Source organism: Xiphophorus hellerii, chromosome 4, assembly GCF_003331165.1.
Source record: "Xiphophorus hellerii strain 12219 chromosome 4, Xiphophorus_hellerii-4.1, whole genome shotgun sequence".
Lineage (NCBI taxonomy): Eukaryota > Metazoa > Chordata > Actinopteri > Cyprinodontiformes > Poeciliidae > Xiphophorus > Xiphophorus hellerii.
In genome coordinates, this window is record NC_045675.1 from 26,602,504 (window position 1) to 26,624,262 (window position 21,759).

The window sequence follows — 21,759 nt, forward strand, 5'->3', positions numbered from 1 at the left end:
AAATGAACTCTAATAACCACTTGAAATATGTCACTCTGTGTGTAATGGATCTATATATGGAGTTATACATCAAACTACTAAACTAAATTAGCTTTTCAATGATATTTAAATTTCTTGCATTTCACCAGTGGAACAGTAAGTCAATCTGACTTTGACTGTGCTGGGTTATGCAAAACCCTGCTCTGTCCATTAAGACTCTGCAGGTCTTTTCTATCCATTTGATAATGTGAAGAAAATTGCACAGCTTAGTTGTAATGCTTTTTTTTTTTTTCCCTCTTTCATTTGTTCCCTAACGCGAAAGTGGAAGATTTCTGTTTAATTTGCTCACTTTCTGCCTCGCTTTGCTCTAATTGTTTGTCCTTGCATAAGAACGAAGTGCACTGCCGACGATCAGCCGTATCGTCCCTGTAATGGTCGGCGCTCTACATCGCCTCCTCCTCTCGATCTCACACCAGGGACTCAAGGTAGAGAAATTACCTCGGAGTCGTTAAAAAGCTGAAGAGAAGAGTTCCTGTAGCATCGCTCATCACTTTCTCTCTCCACCCCCCGGGAGACATGACATTTTCTTAAAGAAGTGCAGGGCATATTTTTAACTGCGTTTAACACTCAGCCACTTATTACACTCCACGCGTTGCATTATTTAAATATCTTCATAAACCCTGGTAATCATTCCCCCCCCCACACACACAGCCCTACCCCGTCTCTGCAGGACCGATAATTGGTGATATTTATCTAAACAATACCACTTTAGGGTGACTTTTAGGGTGGGAGGGCTTGAATAATGGATGAGGACAAATGCAAAGGAATTGCACTTCCTCCGACTTTGGCACGATTCACGTTACTGCAGCGTTTCCATTTTGTGCTGGTGGGGGGGGGAGTAAATGGTGAGCACGTTCCAGAGTGTTTACTCCGCCGCTGTAGTCTGTACTTATAATAAAGCGAGACGTGACATTAAGTTGCCAGGAAGGCTCGCCTGGGTTAAATTTGTCAGCTCCTTTTTACCAGATTCCACTGGGGCTTGTGGTTTCCATAATAAAAAGCCTCTCGGAGGCTCTGGGAATGGAACAGGCTTCACTGCCTAAAAGACGCAATGAACAAAAAGATGTTTTGCTTTGGGAACATTTCGTTGAGTGCTTGGACCATTTGGAGTCCTGAAATGCTGTTTTATTTTCAGAGCGCACTCCAAAATATCCCATTTGAGTTGATGACGTCTCGGGTGTTGCTGTCTTTTTGCTCAAAGTGGAACTAAAGGAGTGTTCAGAGGGAGCTTTTTGACTTTCTTGGCGTTTGGTTATAAACTGTTACTGTCAAAACTCTTTGAATATGAAAGTCGTAAAAGAAAGACAATAAATTGTCCTGGAAGTTATTGCGATAAACGATAATATTGTTGCTTTGAGACCATTTTCAAGTAACACAATGGTAATGGCATAACAGTGCTAGAAAACATTCTCAAAGATTATACACCTTAAATTCTAAAGAACGTTTAACACTGGAACTGGAAGACATATCAAATATCTTAAATAAATAAACAAAAACAACAGAGACAACAAAATAAAATTAATTGCAAAGTCTATAAACAAATTCGTCTTTCGAAAAAAAAGCTCTAGCTGAGGGCAAAGCACCAGACTGAAGACTTTTGTCATCAAGTTTTTGGTAGGAAGAGAAAGAGAAAAATTATAAATCATGCAAATGGAAATTATTGAGGTAGCTGTAATTTATCATGCGATTAATTGATTTATTGCTTAATGTGACAGGCCTAATATTAAACAGACACAAATAAATCAGACAGTCACCACTAACTCCAAGCAAAGAACTTTCCTTTAATTTGCACTCAGTTACTACTTCTAGTAAATAACTTTCTGCTGTTATTTTTCTCTTTTATGGGCAAAAATTTCAGTGTGAACCAGCTGATCAGGTCGTTCTGTTTTTGTAGAAGCAGATTGAATCTCCACCAATGCTCCTGCTCAGACATGTATACTCAACCGTCTCCTCTTTCTCCCCTCTTGCCCTCCAGGCTCAGCAACGCAGCCCTTCAGCCCTTTCTGGTTCACGGTGGAGCCCCAGGACACGCTGGCCATCCGGGGGAACTCCGCGCTGCTCAACTGCTCGGCGCACAGCGACGAGGCCTCGCCGGCGCGGATCGAGTGGAAGAAGGACGGCACCTTCATGAGTTTGGTCTCGGACGAGAGGCGGCGGGTCCTTCCGGACGGCTCGCTGTTCTTCGCCCATGTGGTCCATTCAAAGCACAACAAGCCGGACGAGGGCACGTATCAGTGCGTGGCCAACATTGACAATGTGGGCTCCATCTCCAGCCGCACGGCGCGCCTCGCTGTAGCAGGTAAGGGGGTGGTTGATAGGTGCTTCAAAGACATGTTGTGCAAGAAAATGTCTTTTAGATGTGGAGGGATGGATTCACTATAAACACTGATTGACTTCCCTCAGTTTTTCTGGCTGTAAAATTTTCATACCATCGTTTTCCTTCCACTCAATTTTCCAATAATATTCTTGTATACGACTTTGTGAACACTGAGCTTCTTTAACAATGACTTTTTGTGGCTTGCCATCTTTCCGGAGGGTTTTGATGACTGGACAGCAGTGAATCTGACACATCATTACATTTCAGTTTATTGGCTCTCACTTTTTCTGGCACTAATGAGTCACTATATTTGAATTAGAGATTAAATTGAACTAAGGCAGACCATCCAAAGGAATGAATGCTAGCATAGACTTAATATATTGACATTTTATGGGCCATTACTCTAAACTGCACCACTTTGCATGACAGCAATTTAAATGAAGAGAATTGTAAAACACTTGGTGAAGATGGAAAACGTGCTAACGTTGAGCTAATGTCGCATCTACTGCATGCAATTTGATAGACGCATTTGTAGATGGTGTGTGGCGCTTAGTCTTGCTGCATTTAATGCTGGTTTCTTAAGATTTTTAGGAAAACAAAATGTATAAATTTACTATAAATTTTTATGAAAGGCACTGCAGTTAAAATTTAAATATCATGGTCAATCAATATCTGAATTGATTTGAAATGTAGAAACATTGCTATAGAGCTGGACACAACAGATAATACATCTGATAGAAGATTAAATACACAGAATATTCACTGAATTCCGATCCGGAACCGCACAGCATTCTGGGGGATGTAGGCAGATGAAAGGCCTTAGCTGCTCAAATTCTCATGGCCAATCAGGCAAGGTTGGTGGCATCAACTAACTTACCCACTCGCTCTTTGGTTACCTAGCAACAACCGTTTTAGTGACGCAGCAACAGTGTCAGGTCGTGTCTCATGACTACTTAAAAATAATAATAATAATTAAAAAAAACAACAGTGTGGAGTGAAAACTGTGCATAAAAAAGGAAAGATCACACCATCAGTGTGGCTGTATTTAAAACAAAAACACCTGATCAATAATTATCAGTATTGACTGGTATGAAAAGCTTATGCCGTGATAAGTTTTTCAGCCATATCGTCCAGCCCTACGCTGCAGCTTTAAAGCATCCATTTCTAAATAATCTCTAGAATGTTTACCACTGCACGGCTATGGGATAAACGTGTTCTCGCACAGCGGCTATAAATACACAACTGCTCTTTCTGGGAATTTTTTTCTTCTTCTTCTTCCTCTCAAACCATTTATTTTATCTTTAATAAATTCCCTCACCTTGCAGGAGCTCAAATGCGTTTCCTCACTGGATAAATGCTTGTCAAAGGCTCTGTTTTTCTCATTGCTTCTCCCACACTGTGACCTCGCTCGGCTTGGGAACAGCCGGTGACGTCGGGATTATTAGGTGTTTTGAGTCAACTCATGCCCTGAAATTCAATTTGGAGCTGGAGGAGGACCCAGAATGCGCTTACAGTGAGCTTCCTGCTCCAGCAGGTTTAAGACACCCGAGAGAGGCCTCTTGTTGACAGTGAGGTTGTATATTATGTGCTTCTCAGACACTGAACCCCTGAGAGAAGTTATTGCTTCGACTGTGATTGTTTTGTCTTTTTAAGGCTGTCTGAAGCCTAAGTTAATAAGGCCTTGTGTTAGGACTGAAGACATTGAAACAGAAGGAGTTTGTTTTATTGCTTTAGTCGTTTAAATCTTTTTTCAGGTTATCACCGTTCTTTTTACGACTCACTTTGGGCATAAATGTAATTAATTCATGTTTTTAATGATTTAATTGAACTTCTGGAGGAGGGCTGAACAAACAACCCCAAGGATTGTTCAGAAACAGGAATTAGGATGTGCAATACTGAATATATGGTTGATTTTCTGTCATCCAATCAGAATCAAAATTACACATAGAGGCACACAAATTTTCAAATATCCCCACTTATATTTGGTGAAATGTCTCTTAACTAGTCGTACATGCTTTTTCTAGCCATCAATAAGCATTTAGCAGAATTGTAGCTTGACATTGATAGTGAGGACTCACTCTTCTTGGCAGAATCCTATAAAGGTAATTTAAACTTACATTTATTTTTTGAAATTAAGGCATTTATACAGTAGTGTCTTAAATAAGTTTGTCTCAAATACATTAGTCACAGGTCTTAAATTTTGTTGTGGCAGAACTATTTAAACTAAGAAATCCTCAAAAAGCCCCGGATAATCATGGCATGATTCAAGGTCAAGATTAGCACAGGTGAATTGTTATACCTGACATGGAGGTGAATTATCAGTCCGCTTTGTAAACTTGATAACGTTCCTGCATTGGTGAGGGGGCTTCACTGAAAAGTACAACAGTTTGTTGCAGATGATGTCGTCTCATTGTGACAGCAGTGATTAGTCCCCTAGGTGAGCCGGGCTCTATTCAATAATCTATTCAATAATCTATTTCCAGATTTTCCCTGCCAAGCACAGTGGGCTGATACAGCAGCAGCGTTTCAAACTATTTTATCACTCTTGAGTTTCACTCCAGCTGTTTGTTGTTCTATTTATGAATAATGAATTAGAACTGTGAATACCCACTCGCTTGAAAACAAATCCTGTTTTTTTTTTTCTTATTTATAAAGTTGACAAATTTTGCATCAAGAACGGTCCTGAATTACATCTTGCGTTGCTGCGGGAGGTATTGTCTCCGTACCTGTGTGTGTTGCAAGGCGCTTTGCAACACTGGAGGAGTCACTTTGGTCGCTTGAAGTTTCCATTCAATCGTTTTTTGTAAACATTTTCAGTAACAGTAAATTAAAATTGATGAGGAAGTAAGGATGCAGCGATATTAAAATTTGGACCAATATCAACATCCGATATTAATACTGCTGTTATGACGGGTGATTGGTATTTACCAATACATATGTCCCAAGACTTTCGACACTATCTCAATGCGACCACACTGCCTACATTGCTTTTCTGCTCTAAACACTCCCATAATATGGCCCACCCCCTAATAGGGGGCCGTATGGATTTAAAGTTTTACCACAATATTTGGCTGTACTATTGTGACAACGATAAAAGTGACAATATCAGTTATTAGACCTTTTTGAACAAACTGTGTGTCTGTGACTATAGTGTCCTATAGTTCCACAAACACAAATAATGGTTTTGAAAAGCATAAAATAATGTATTGTGCTTCTTCAGGATACTAGTCACATAAGGAAATGTGAACTAAATGCATGTGGTAGCTGTATTTTCAAATATTTTGGTATTTATTGATGCTTTCATTGAACAAACAGTGGAGAAAATGGTAAAACTATCAATCCTAACAATAAGGACAGTTTTTTTGGTTTTTTTTTAAACATCATTCTTTGGAATTTATTCTGCCAACAATAAATCAAAATTCTTATCATAAGAAATTGATCACAATAAATGATAAATGATACAATAAATGCCCGCCCTTAGTGAGCGCACCACAGAACCCACGAACCAAAAGTGTCCCTTTGTGTCCTTGTGCGCAAACAAAAGCAGCGGTTCGTCTTGACAAGACTCCACCAGCAGCCACCAGGATTTGAAGAGCTAATTTGAAGCTTTCCATGCCTTGAACATTCATGAGAGACTTCAGCTGGAGTTTGTCTCCGCCTGTTATTCTTACAGCAACAGAGTGGATGCGTTTGTTTGGTCTGCTGTGCAAATCATACCTGTTCTCCCAGCTGGCTGGCGTGCAGTGCAAACGAGAACTGTTCCAGTTCCTGTTCCTGAGAAGCGCTCTGCTTTCAGATGGCACAACAGCCATTGGGGGATCTGTTCGGGTCAGCAATGATGGGATGTTGGATTCAATCAATTTCCGTTGTACCGTGCGGCAGGTGAAATCTGTCAGCTATTATAGGCGTGCTTGTATTTACGCTGGCTTCCTTTCCCAATAAAAATTCATGGACCTAAAGCTGTCGGCTGCTATGCACAAGCACATCAAGTGTCGAAGCAGACGAGGGGCTGACGCGTTTACTCTTCTGCTTGCACACATAAGCGCTGATACGGCGATATGTCTCCGGCCTGTTGGCAGGTGGCCAATAAAAAGGTTAATTGCAGTGTAGAGAGAGCAGGCCATTAGGCCACCATCAGACCCTGGACCGATGGCGCAGGCCGGGGCGGAGTGGGCGTGACCTCCGAGATGTAATGACAGAGGGAGTCATGGATGGTTGGCGTGGCATGGAGCAGATCTGACAAATACCAGGGATTGATTGCCGGGAGACGTAAGGCTCATTCCACCTTCGCTTCCACACATGAGCGCCGTCGGTGCACCCACTCACCTTTGCCTTTCCTTTTACTCGTACAGAACCCAAAACAAGCTGGATAGACAAAGCCAAAATAAAAATCGTTCAAAGTCGGGTTATAAATGGCTCATCCTCTCCAGAAGAAAATGTGGGACAGTTTTTCCCATTTGTTTTAGTATGTAAATTGGGATTTAACAGGATAAAATTCAGCTTCGTAAAAAGCAAACCTTTGCATTCGGTTCGCTTGAATACATCACTGTTGGTGTTAACTTTCAGACTTAACTTGGAATTAACTTTTATAAAAACTGGTTTTTATTAGTTAAAACTGTCACTATTTTGTGACAGTATAGTATGAGAGAGATAATCATTGAAAAGATTGATCTTCTCCAATTCCTTTTGGAGCTACTACTGCTCTTTGACGAAATGTACGACTCCTGACCAAAAGCAACCAATCAGACGAAGGATGAGAGTTTTAGTGCTGTCAATCAACCTCCTGTTCTTGCTGCCGAATGTGCTAGTGGTGGAGAAACAACTTATTGTTGCAGGAAAACCTTTTGTCCACCGTCATCGGTGACCATGCTAACTAGTTAGAGCATTCATGACACACTTTGCTGTCTGCATCGTAGCAGAGAACAAGGATGGGATGAGCAGCTCCACATGAAGAGGTGATTGAAAGCGCTAATACCCGCCTCATGCTTCTGATGGGTTGATTCTAGTTAGCACTGGGAGAGAGCTACTGGCTCCACCGTGACCGCTTGAATCAGAATCCAAGGAAAGTTGTTCAACAACAACATGCAGAGCAAACATTAAGACACAGCAAAATTAGGTCTGATTGTGCGCTTTGAAGAGCGTTCACGAGTGGCGAACATTCACAGCAACCAGTCGAATGGAAAACGTCAAACATAGATCCCTACCTGTTTGAGTTACGGACACAACCATTATCCTCATCGCTGCTTGTTCCGGCCACTGCACCCATACGCCCATCCATCATGGCTCATGGATCATCAGAGTCAGATAACATAAAATGGCTGAAGTCCATGCAGACGGAACGCTCCCTTTCAACGCCCTCCATCGTGTTTCCAGATTTGCATTTCTCATCTAGATTTGGCACACCGTGATTTAAAATTAGCTTGTGTCAGGACATTTCATTCCAGGGTTAACAAACTGGAAGCGAAGTTTATTATGACCTAATAGTGTGACTCTGTCAGGCTGTAGAAACTCAAACCAGCACCAGGACTGCTCTAAAGGAGGAACTTCGTAGTGAAAGGAAAAGCACATAGATGTCACTATTTGTACATACTTATATACTTGGATACATCTATGTATGTCCTTTCTATTGTGGTTTTGATATATTAAATTAACAGCACTTACTCCAGTCGCCATTAGTATCCAAAGTAGGACCAATATTAAGAAACTTGAGGCACTATTGAAGCTGTTGCATTTAGTTTTTTCTTTTATATATATATATATATTTTTAATTGACTTCCAACAACATATAGTCACAACATCAAAATTCCAACGCCAGTACTTGAGAACAAAAGACATGTAGACCTGTGCATTATAATAAACAAAACAGTGCTACAGTTCTACATCCAGAATAAAAAGCAGAATGCAAAAGTAGAAAAAACTAGCAAAAAATGTAAAGAAATTAACAAAAATACACAAACTAAAAGCATCATATTAAATAATGGGAGTCTAATCTAAGAGAGTGCTTTATCAAGGTGGTTTTATCAAGTTTGGTCTTTAAAAATAAAATCGGCTCTTCTGAGTTCCACGTAGTCTACCCAACTTTGCCACCATAAACACAATTGCTTGGTCTTGTGATTGAGAGAGGTTGTTATTCTTTTCCCATTTTATACATGTTAAATATTACATCCACCCAGTCATGTAGGGTTGATTTATTCTGTTATAATCAGTTCTTATAATGTTCTTTTGACTTTCTGTTAATGAAATGGTATTTACTACTTCTTTTGGAAACTTCTCGAGGTATAAATACATGAGCTTGACCTCCAAAGGAATGTCTGACTTGACAATATTTTGTAAGGCATTATTTATCCTTTTCCAGTAATCTTTTATACCTGGGCAGTCACAAAAAACATAAAAGTTAGCATTTTCATTTTCGCATTTTATGAAACAAGTAGGAGGATCGCCATCATAGTGGCTTTCCTGAGCAGGTGTGTTGAAGAATCTCACAAGGTTTTTCCACCCACATTTCTCCCGTTGTAGTGATTTGTTATACGTCCTCCTTGCTATTGCCCATTTCTAATCTTGTTAAAGCCGTCGTATTTTCAATCCCCTTTCTCAGAATGCAGAAACACTTTAAAATATTGGTAATTAGGACATATTATTTTCCTAATTGCTCAGCTTTGAAGCCTGACCTCCGTGCATGCTAGACATCTTTGCACCTTGTGCTAGCTCCCGTTGTGTCCAGTCTGCGTGTTTTCAGCCTGTGTGCCCAGTCGGATGCCGTGGAAACGCAGGGAGGTTGAGATGAAAGAGAAAGGGAGTGTGGCCTCGTCGGTGCACAGCTTTATGTATTCAGTTTGCGTCTGTGCAAGGGAAAGGAGGAGGAAAAGGGGGAAATTACAGGGCAGGGGACGAGGAGCGGTGTGCAGCGGCGTTTCGCCGGGACACGGAGCGAGACAGGAGTAATGAGAATCCCAGTCCGAAACGTCTGCTGCCGTTCTCCCACGCCGCCGTTACCCCCCACCACCAACACGCTCGAGGTGAGCGCCCCCTCCGCCTCGCTGCCTCTTAACGCGGGAAACCCCCCGCATGATGAAAACGGAGAATTAGTATACTCTCCACTTATCTCGAAGTCTCGGTTTTGTGACCTCTCGGCGTACTCTCAAATAATTCAGCCTTTTTTATTTTTTGTTGCTGGGTTTTTTTCCTCCCTTCTTTGTCCTGCTTTTCCTTATGTCCTCAAAACAAAAATTAGAATCAAATAAAAATATAAAAGCCGCGGCATAAAAAGACAACAAAAGCCACAGGTCATTTCGCAGTAGTGTAACGCTTCACTGAGATCTAATTTCTTCCTCCCCTCAGTAGTAGAAATAGAGTAGTAAACTGGTCACCACGCTCTTCATGTGTCATGCGTGTCACCTTATATTTAAGCATGCTCATCCTTTGATAGAGTCGGACGCTCTTTGGGGGATTTAGGGGTGTCTGCAGATTCTTTAATCCCTTTTTTGATGTATTTTAATCCGCTTCTGACTGGGGAAGGGGAGCATTATAACCCCACCAACATGCTGGTTTGAAATAGTGATTGCATTGCTGCTGCATGGATAGCCCTTTGTGATGTTGTTCCTCACATTTTGTTCAGACATGAGTAGATATATTAAATCAGAGTGTATTTTAAAAAAACAAATAATACATATACAACATATAGAATGAAGTATAAAGATAATGTTAAAGGATTTTTGTATATTGCTCTATTGATGTTCCTGTTGTTGTTTTGCAGATTAGCTAAATTAGCATTTTTTATGAAATACATATAATCATGTCCTTTCTTAGTTTGGACATTTTTGATGTGGGACCAAAGATGCAGTTTGCTTTTAAACTTAACCTGAGGTTAGGCTTGGGTGCCATCCATTTCTGATGCTCTTAAAACTTATTACCAGCTGGATTTAGCTGCTGTCTGACTTGAATTTTGCATGTAATTTTAGTGCGTTTATAATTCTATTTAAAGGCGGCGCTGTGGTGACTTCTTGTTGTCTCGCTAACCTTTTTCACAAAACTGTTCCATCAAAAACGTACAAATAAGGAACATAGAAAGTTGAACATAAGTGTTTGATAATTCCCATTCTATAAAGGGTAAAGGGCGTCTAAAGACTGACAAAAGTTTCGGATGTTGATTAGAAAAAAGTTCCGTGTTTAGACTAGGTTTAAATCCGCTGTAGTTGTTATTCTAGGCCACTGGGTGGCGCTGTTATTTTAGAATGTGGTCATGTGTGATTTGGTCAGTAGAAGAAATTGATGGCTGACTTATGTAAGGGATCCATATATCACACTGGTTCATGGACATGACAATCTGTGAGACCACATAGCTGCAAAATTGACCCAAACTGTTGTGGACTAGCGTCCCACATCACATCATGCATCAGTTCTTACCACTAACACTCACTAAGGTCACAACAGGTCACTGGATGTCATGGTAACGCCAAAAGAGAACACTAACTAATGTGTTTTGCCCCTTTCAAATGGGAAATGCCATTTACTTTGTGTTCAACACTCTGTATAAACCCCACTGATTTTCATGCTACGCTGCCTTTGGTTCCACAATATCAGCTTCATTTCTGAAAGCTCATGTGTGCTGGGAATCACCCGCTTGATTGGTGATTTCTGAACAGCCAGAGGCTCTACTTTGTGGAACTGCTTAATTAAAGAGGACGGAGTGACCTTAGGAACAAGGCAGCATAAAGGTTTGAAGCTGAGATGCCAATGAAAGTAGCCAGCAGCTCTTTCATTGGAGATATTAACGTATTTTTACTGAGCTGTATCAGTGAACAGGTTAATAATTTTTGTATTTTTAACCAGTACTAAATATCGTTTATGATTATGGGCCAAGACACTACATCGATAAGCTCATCTGACCCACATTGGGGGTGAGGGTTACTGCCTGTTGAGGTAAATAAACCCAAAATAAGAGTTGCTAGCAAATTAGTCCAGGTAGAGTTGGCTCTCTAAAGTACTTAGAAAAGCACAACACATCTTCAACACTAATCATGCATTCATTCCATGATTCTGGCAATCAAAACGCAAATACTCCAAGAGAATGCATATAAAGAGCATCTCTGGTTTAATATGCAACAGGCAGCAGGACTGGGGAAGGTTTTATTAAAATATTACTCGAGTTGAACAGCATTTTAAGCAGTTGCAGAGTCCGTGTTTTTCTCAAACATAAGCAGACACTCAAAGCAGTAAGAATTGCATCCTTTATCTTCGCTTTAAAAAAAAAAAAAACTCCCAACAAACGGCGTTATCTCCGTGTAATAAATTCTACTGTCACAGACTCGGCTAAAGCCGCCGAGTTGTTTTGTTATTTCAGTGGTGTTGCACCACACATGGAATATTGGAAAGTCATTTAGTGATTCACATCACTGAAATATCATCACTAATGGTTATATTTTCCTCCTGACGTGAGTTGGTCTCTTGACCTTTAGCGCGTGATTTAAGATGGCGTTGACGGCATTGTGGCTTTATTTGGAGAGGCCATTGACAGAAACTTGACTCTCGTGTTTTATGTTCTTTAGATTAAGATCGTTTCCAGTTGTGATTTTGATCTTTGAGCGGTACAGACTGAAAGCTGGGATAAAACACCGTTTTAATGAAAAATGACCTGGTGATATAAACAGTTGAGTACAGTTTGGAGGGCTAGCCAGCCGAAGACGCTTGTTCTCCACTCGTCTCGTGTTTCTACCAGAGGAGCACAGCTCGTTTTCTTGTTCAGCCATGTCCTCCTCTCTGTATCATTTCTCCCACTAAATTACCCTGTTGTCCTCTCTCTTTAACTCTTCACACTGCCTCCCCCTGCGGGCCTCCATTGTCCCTCTGTTATGCTTTCTTTCTTTCCTCCCTCTGCTGACGACTATAGTGCAACCACTGCTACACACACACACACACACACACATTTGTATTTCTAACCATATTAGGACTTTGTATTGACTTCCATTCATTTTAGTAACTGCGTTTATGCATAATCCCTAGCCATTGCTAGTCTATTCCTAACCTTAATCAAAGTTTAATTCACAACTTACCCCTGAACCTAACCCATAACCCTAAACAATAGGGTCCACCATATTGGAACCAGGCTTTGGTCCCCATAAGGCCCATCAGTCATCAGAAGGTTAGTAAATATGCCAGAAATGGTCCGAAGTCGTATAGCTAAACAAGTACACACACACACACACACACACGTTCCAAATAAGATTTTTGTGGTTTGGTAATTTATGGAGAAGAAAGTAGGAAAAATAAGTAGAAGAAAAAGAGCAGAAAAATATATATCTTCAATTTATTCCTGTCACATTGTCTAAATTTTTAGTCCGTCCATCTATCATCCATCCATCTCTCTGACCGCTAGTTCATGAGTTCATATATCAACTGGGTTCATATATCAAACCTTCTGTCATTGAGTCCATCCATCCATCCGACTGCTAGTTTTTTTCCGTTCACTGTAAAACCATCCGTTATTCAGTTGATCCATCGATTCATCCAACCTCCATTTCTGCCAGGCAATAAGTAAGCCAAGTATTCATAAATGAAAAGGAAAACAACTATCTAATAACTCTTGATGTTATGAATGGCACATTGAGTAATTGCTGTTTAGTCTGCAATCTGTAGGCTTTGAGACAATCTCGCAGTGCTTGCTGAGTGGCATTGATCTTTTTGACAACAACTGACCTCAGAAGCACACACTCGCTGAGTTGCTGCATTACTGGAACTATTATTTGAGTGAAATATCTAATCCTGTTGCTCAGCTGTGCACAAATCACTGCATTATACTTGTTAAGATGTGTGGCAACAGAAATAACTCCCATAATAGGCTGCCGTAATCATGCCCAATTTGAGTGATTACAGAAAAGAGGATCTGAGCCTGTTCAAAGAAGCTGAGCTTTGTAGACACTTTCTGCTGTAATCGTTTGCTGCGGCTGTTGCCTCCAAATGCCCACACTTTCACTTGCCAATATGTATTAGACTGCTTTCAGTTCTTCGGTATACTTTCGACAAGACGTCTGAAATTGTTCTCAGAGATTCTTGTCCGCATTGACGGGATAGCTTCTTGCAGTCGCAGCAGATTGTTCGACTGCGCAGCCACGATGTTGATCTCCCATTCCACCGCATCCCGAAGACGCTCTTTTGGATTGAGTTATGCTCAATGTAGCCGCCTGTGGTGTACAGCGAACAGATAGAGATGATTTGAGCTTATGATTTATCCATTCTTCTCTAGCATCAACACAGTATTTTTTTTCTCAACAGAACTACGTCTTTCTTTATGTTTTTCAGACCATTCTTTGTAAATGACAGACAGTTGTGTGTGAAAATCCCAGAAGATCAGAAGTCTCTGAAATGTATGCCACATTCAAGTAACATAAACCTTTTTTTCTCTAGTCTCTATATTTTTTTATTTTCCTGACCATAATTTCCAGTTTGAACTTCAGCAAATGTTCTTGACCATCTTTAGATGTCTAAATGCATCAAGTTTTAGACATTTACCATGTCATTGGTTGATTTGCTAGTTTACGTTAACAATAGGGGTGCACTGATAAATCAAGAAATCGATCTTATCTACTGATCTTGTCTACCTCCGCAAAGGTTTTGAAATGAGTCTCTCTGCTGTGAGAGAGGACTGACTGACAGACTGCCCACCAGATCATTTCTGCATGTGTGCAGTTAAAAATAATCACCCAAATATTACCAACTTACAGACTTTGTTGCTACATTTCTACAAAAAGATCCGTATCGACCAAAATCGGGAGTTGGGAGATAAAACTGTTGAGCCAGAAAACTGGAATCGGTGCATCCGTAGTTAACAATTTACTAAGCGTACCACTGTAAATGGTGAAATTTAATTGGATAAGATCTCAACATGTTATCCTAGCTTCCAAGCTACTTGCCTTAAGGCAGGCGTTATTGTAGTAGGGCCTGGCCCTCAGTGCAACATTCAGGTGGAACAACTAATCTCTTAAGGGTAATTAGGTGTTGCCTCATGCCTGAGTAGTGGAATAATCATCATTACGGATAGTCCTTAGTGGAAATCATGGATCAGTGACCTGGTTTCCCTTCACTTTGATTACATCTACTAGGAAGAAACTGTAAAAAAACATAAATAAATAAAAAAGCAGGACAGGAACTGAAATCTTCATATTCTGAAAGGAAAACAGCAGACATGTTTGAATGAATCAAAAGTTGTGTTTTCAGTTGTACCAGATGAGTCCGCGGAGGACACGGAGAGAAAGAATGATGGAAGGTAATTCTTGGTTTAATGTGGGACTTTATGGAAACATCCATCCTACTTCTTTCCCCCTCCCCTGTGGTGGATGGCAGTAGGAACAGGGTGTCGGCAGGGAGCCTATCTGGACGCAGGTAGATGACAGCTTCCATTTTCCGAGTATTCACAGACTGATTAGGTCCTCTGGGTAGGTGGAGAGGCTGATGGAGGCGGCTCTATCTCTTCTCTCCAGACACCTCAGTCCCTGATGTGTGTTAAGGGGGGTGTGTGCGTGTGGGTGTGCGTGTGTGTGTGTGTGAGCGTGGGAATTTACTCCTATGCAGATTAATTGTCTTTTGGTCTAATAGATTTTTAATCTTGTTTGTCGCTTGTCGTCTGTCAGCATCTGAGCTGTTCAGATAACTGCAAAATTTTGAGCTTCGCCGCAAGCTGAGATGATCGTATCTGGACTGTAACAGCAGATATTGTTCGTACAACACAATCAATTGCTGATAAGCTGTGATTCTTCTCCAACGGGTTCCTTGGCTCTTTGAAACAGTCCCTGGAAAGTTTTTCCCATGATCAAGTTTCACCGTGGTGGATGGTACACTGCAACTGAATATTTTAGTACCCTCGTTTTTAGCAATAGATGTATGGTTATCAATGCATGAATGCAACTGTATGTTTCCTTATGATAATGAGTATTTATTGTACTGTTATTTATTGTGATTAATTTCTTGGAAGAATTTAGATCTTATTGTTGTGTTTAAAACCTCTCAATGTTATCCATGTTGTTAGGATTGTTAGTTTTACTTATTTTCTCCACTGTTTTTTCAATGAAAGTATAAATAATTATCAAATTTGAAAATGTGTTCTGTTTAGTGACAAAATCACACTCCTTTATGTGACTGTTGTCCTAAAGAAGCGTATTAGAAATGAGTGTTTTTAAAAAGCAATATTTGTATTTGTCGGATTATGATTGCGCTGTCATGCAGCCAGAACAATAGAATTACCTAAAAACGAAGGAATACATAGTTTTTATCATGAAAGAGTGATAATTTGGGCTTGTGCATAAGCCACAGAAACTGGAGCCGACCTGTATTGGATCACTAACAGGACAATGATCCCCAAATCAGCTGCAAATCTGTTATGAGATGCAGGAAAAAGAAAAGATTCAAGGTGATGCATTGGTCTAACGCCATACAATGTTGACTCATTCAAAGCTGTGTTAATTGTTAGCACTGTCACCTTCCAGCAAAGGTTGGAATCCTGGTTGGGGTCTGTCTGTATGGAGTCTCCATGTTCTCCCCATGTTTGTGTCAGTTCTCACTGGGTACTTTGTCAATCACCAAACATATCTGTTAGGTTAATTGGTCTTTCTAATTTTTGTGTGTGTGTGCATGATTGTGTATCCTGCGTGTCCCTGTGATGGACTGGGGACATGTCCAGGGTGTCCCCCGCCTCTCGCCCAGTGACCCTCGGCAACCCTGCTAGGACAAGCAGCTTCAAACAATGGCGAGATGGGCGGATTCTTTTTCCCATGACTGTACACACAATCCAGTCATTCCACTGTGATCTGACTCAATCCAAACCAGTTCGGTTCTGATTCAGATGCACATATTGTTGCATATGTATCTGCAGAGAGTTTTTCGGTGTTGATGGAGTTTCTGGAAATGCCTGCCAGGATTCACAATCCGAATTCTTCACCACAAAGAAGCCAAATTTAGAATCTCAGATCAAAGCATTGCTTCCAATCAAGCCCAGGCACCCTGTTCAGCCTCGTTCCGCAGTACGCCGCTGCAGCCGCTGTGTGCTAATGAGAGTTATTATTGACTGCTGCAGTCAGCAAATGAAGATAAACTTTCCTAATGACTTCCCAACACTCTCTTGACTCCTGCATGTGAAGCTGAACGTCATCTCCCGGCCGTGTTCCCAATGTGTGTGTGTGCGCGCGCGCGAGGCTCACTGATCAAGGCTTCACACGCATCGTCAGAGATTTACTTTAAATGGTCCCATTATAATTCTGGACCTTACAGAAGGAATTTAGGTGTTGCTAAGAATCTGGCTGCTGGCGTGACGTGCTAATCAGATTGAATGTTTTGTCTCGCAGCCATCTGTTCTGAAATGTCTGCTTGTACATGATTAGCATAATTGCGGCATGCCACGCGTTTCGGATGTGCCCATCATCTGGTAAACCTTGGATCATGTGTCAGTGACTCTGACTGTTTTTGATGTATTTCCCAAATCTAATGTGAGGGTATAAATTCCGGATCGCACACTTAAAGATTGCACTTTCCACACCCGTCAGTTTGAATATGCAATTATACATCAACGCTATGCCTCTGAGGTGCTATTACGGGGCGACGAGGCAGATTTTTGAAATCAATCATTCAGCTGCTAAATGATTGCATCACGTCCAAATCTAAAATCGCCCGTGTCATTTCCAATCTAAAAGACCTCTATTCACAGTCTTGTGGCTTCAACAGATGGCTGAAGGGGTGTTTTCCCTGAAGAAAGTGGGCGTGGTGTTTAAGGCCAGGTAGAAAAATGTCACTCGAAAACTGGGTTAAAAGCTTCATTCGGAGCTGTGGAACGGCGCAGAGACCAATCCATCACTTCAGCAGCCGTCTCTTAATCTGCATTTTTGAGAGTATTCTGTCCGTCCTCTTCTCCTTGATTAAAATTCACCGTCTCTGTCCCGCTCCTTACACGCAGAGACACCCACAGTCCTCATTGTCCTTTAGTCTACGAGCGCTCATCCAGGTCTCTGTGTAGGAGTTAGTTTCAGGATTTTCATATGAAAACGTCCCTTACTTTCAAAGGTAAATTGGGCTTCACAGCGCTTTTGAACCCAAAAAGAGTTGACTCTCACAAATTCCCCCTCCCTCTCTCTGTCTCTCTTTTTTTTCCTCTTCCATGCCTCGGGGGAATCCTTTGAAACGCACCTTCAGTCATCAGACACAGAGCAGAGACCAGACTTTTATTCCAGACTGACACAGTGCTGTCAGAGTTTTTACATTCAAGGTCACTCCTCTTGTGCCCTGCCCTTGAAAAGATTTCATCTGTTTTTGGCCATGTGTCCGGTTTGGATCCGGTTTTATTTTCAATTTGTGCCACTTTAAGGGCCTTAAATGTATTCACAACATTTATGACTGAATGACAACTAACATCAGTCCATTTTATTGGAATTTGATTTATATAACTCGCAGAAAGTTCAACCATTGACAGATTTTTTTCTAAAGCATTATTAAAGTATTTGAACAAAATGCAACTTGAGAAACTGAAGTACCTAGCATAGTGTATCAATGCTACTTAATACACTATTAACTGGTATTTGCAAAACAGCCTGTCCAGAAACTGTATTTATTTTTCTTCTCCCTGATTGGCTATAACCCAAAAAGCAGAGATAAGGACAACAGTGGATGTTAGCTTCTGCGGTATTGCAAAGGCTGTTTCCAGTTTGAGTATTAATGCACATTAAGGTATACTTGGTGTTTGAACTATCAAAATAGGAAGTTATAAGCATTTCTAGAGGCGGTCTGAAATATTCACAGATTTTAGCAAGTAGCTAACACTTGCTAATATTGGGGTTCCACTCTATAGACCTCACTAGTTTGTAATTTAATCTCAGTATTAATCCATCTGTTCTGTGAAGGCCTTTGAGGTTTTATAGAGAGCAATAGGGAACAGAGTTTGGTAAAATCGGAAACCTACCAAGACGTATCTGCTCACCTAAACTGACAGGCTAAGCAAAGAGAGCACTGATTAGAGAAGCAGCCAGAAAGCTCCTTGTTGCTTTGGAGGAGGAGCAGAAATCCACTGCTCAGGTGCAAGAATCGGTTGATGGACTTGCATTGAAAATATGGTCTTAAAAATTGATGCTCACAGTTGCCATCCACCCAATCAGACTGGGCTTGTCCTGTTTTCCAAACAGGGAAGAGGCAAAAGTTTCAGATTTGTCTTCCGGTGGAGATGCCTCATAAAAGCTGCAGCTGTGATTGAAGGTTAACTTACTTTTAGATATCACGTTATGCTCCTTCTACTTTACCATCAGTGATCTATAAGATAAAATCCCACTCAGTACACTGAAGATGCGTGAATTGCAACGTGTGAGTAAAAACGTGTGACTATGGGTAGATTCTATTAGCTCTCCATGTAAATAAAACATGTGTGAAGTGCTTATTTTACTTCCCTTGGCTGGTGCTGAGGGTGCAGAAATATGGTGCGTTTCATTGCGCGCAACGCACTGAGAGAACTCCTCGCCTTGGGCACAGATGGAGAGCACCGAAGAAAGCAAAGTGTGAAGTGCTCAGCTGGTGAGCATCTTGGTTTCTTATGCTTCGGAGACCAACATTATTTATGGATCGACTTATTTTGCAGCATTCCACAATTGCTGAGGGGTGGTCCGGCTTGCGTCTGAAAGGGGTCCCGATCAAGTTTCGAAGGGTGTTTCGCTTCGGTTCCACTCAGTCTGCGTATTTCCCGCTTCACCAGGTTTTACTGCCTTCAAAATGCTGTTTTTATGTTTTTCATATCTATAACAAACATTTGAGTTCATCTTAATCGACAGTCTTTCTTCATCCTCACTTGGAGGTGATGTGAAGAAGAGAAAAAGGAATCACGGTTGTTTAGTATTCCTCTGTGGCAGAGGGGAATACAAAAGGTGAGATTTAATAGCGACTGGAACGTGCCCTGGAATAAAGGCTGTTGGCTGGGAGCTGTCAGATCCTGTTCAGACCTGCTTGCGCACCACCTCCGTCTTAATGTGCACGGGCATGACGTGTGATGCAGACAGGAGTTGTAGGAACGCAGACGAAGTGTGAAAGGAAGAAAAAAGAAAGTGTGAAAGCAAGGAAGTGATAGGTTGTTTGCATGAGCAGTTCAGACTTACGTTGTGTGTGTGTGTGTGTGTGTGTGTGTGTGTGGGGGTGGGTGTACGCGTGCATCCTCCTCTTCTTGCCCTGAACTCTGCATGCGATGGCCCCGGGGAGCGGGTGCAGACATTCCCTTTTCCTTCACCGCCGTCACAGGCCTGTTGATCGGCGGCTGAAAGCTGTTACGGTGTCAGATTCGCTGGGATGTTGACGTAGGATTTCGGAATCTTTCGACCGACTGAGCTGAGCCTGATGGGGCTTGATGGATGATTAATAAAGAATAAAGGCTTGCGGTGGTGAAGTGGAAGTCTCCCCCCTGCTGATCACATCAATGTGTGGCATTATGAGAGTAGCTTTTCTTATAGTAGATTGCATCCTGTTGTATCAGAGGTCAGCGATCTGCATCCTCTCTGTTTTCACACGCACCATAGTTACGAGAGGTCTGCAGCAACGTGTTCTTTTCCAGCGAGTAGCTACAATTTTGTGCTTTAACCCTCCCCTTTGAGTGCTACGATTTAGCTCCCAGATATCAATTTAATTTCTATTTATTGTTGGTGAAAACAAGGCAAGCTCAGATTCAGACAAAGCATTTCAATATCGAGGATATTCACCAATAAGGCCCAGTTTTCTTCATGCTATATAACCTGTTGGTGAGGCATCAAGCGAATATTTTGTCCTTGGTTTCTGAGTTGGATTGGGGAAAAACAGGCAAGCATAAGGATCTGTAGGAGCTTGACAAATTGGGATGGCTAGACAGCACATCCACAACTGCAATTTCTGTGGGGTTACACAGTCTGCTGAGGTTAGGATCTATTGACGGTGATCTAAGGAAGGAGCAGTGGGGAACTGACAGCAGGGTTATGGGCGGCCGAGTCTCAAACGATGCATGTGGGGAGCGAAGGCTTGGCCTGTGTAGTCCAACAGACCCATTTGCACAGATTGCTGAATAAGTTAATGCTGCTTCTGTTAGGAAGGTGTCAAAAAATGCATCTCGGTTCGTTGGCTATACAGCTGCTTAGCCGCAGGCCTTGTCAGTATGCCCATACCGACTTGTGTCTACTATAGAAGTGCCAACATTGCTTCTGTCAGCATCAAACCTGGCCTGAAAATCAAAACATTCTCTGAGAAAAATGGTGGTTGGTGTTTCAACATGTCACAGCGAAGGCTGGTGTTTTCTTGCAGACGGGTTGAACATGAACAGCCATGTTTGTTCTCATCATCAAGGAATCATGAAAGTCTTGCAGACAGGAGGGTTTGAACTTTGATTGTCAAACAAGGCCTGGTCCGATAGATCATGTTTTCTTTGACATAACGTGGTTGTCTATTATCCAGGGAACATGTAGCACAAGGATACATATGGGAAGATGGTAAGCCAGTAGAGAATGTGTGATGCTTTGAACAATGTTCAATGTTCACTTACCTAAGTGTTGTTGTAGACAATAAACAGTAGGGATGCACTCATATGAACATTTGGACCGATAACGATATTAATATTACTGTTATGTCTGATAACCGGTATGTACTGATATTATATATATTTTAGCACCCTTTCAATATCGTAAAAAGACATTTCTTTTACTCAGCTATACACTATTCTGTACTGCATTGTTATCAACGTTGTGTTTCTTTGGTCACATGACCAAACTAATCCAACAAGATCAACCCACTCCCCCTCCGCAAACGCAAATGGCAAAAAGATTGAAATCAGCATCGACTGGTAATATCAGCCCAGTTTTACTTTTCAGACAGATACAATAAGTTAAAAAATGACCACCATTGGCCGATACCAATATTTTGTGTGTTTCTAATATACAGCCTTCTGAATGCACACTAGCACAAAGCAAACATGGTTTAGCAATGGTTTGAGGAGCAATGACAGTGACTGTGAAATGTGGACTTGACCCCTTAATTGTTCGCACACTTTCAGCAGGTCTACTGGAGTCAATGCACCGTCACACTGTTAGACTTGTGTTGATAATGTTGTACCTAATTTTTTGGATGTATAATACTCTTTTAATGATAGATTTACATGCAATTATAAATCATGATTTTCAGGGTCTGGACCACATTTCAGTCTGGCATCTGGATGATTAAGATTTTCTTTTCATTGATTCTTACTTCAACTCTTATTAGGCCACGTACTTAATATTATGGAGAAATCCAAGTCCGGCCCTCCCGACTTCACACATTTTGACCCAAACAAGACAAAAGAAACAAAGGATCATGAACAAACAGCGACTGGAGCAAATTAACTTCTGCTCTGCGATCAAATGTTAATTAACAGTTAGTAATTAGCTGCATGAACACAA

The 21,759-nt window shown here is 41.3% G+C and overlaps 1 protein-coding gene across 14 annotated transcripts in view; it reads left to right on the forward strand.

Annotated features, from left to right (window-relative positions):
• The window catches only part of neo1a (neogenin 1a), a 209,005-nt gene that overhangs the window by 78,830 nt on the left and 108,416 nt on the right, over window positions 1-21,759 (forward strand). For all 14 annotated transcript variants that reach the window (XM_032560380.1, XM_032560379.1, XM_032560376.1 and 11 more), the window contains one exon: window positions 2,015-2,338. In XM_032560380.1, the coding sequence (XP_032416271.1) occupies window positions 2,015-2,338 (324 nt within the window). The remainder of the gene's footprint in view (window positions 1-2,014; window positions 2,339-21,759) is intronic.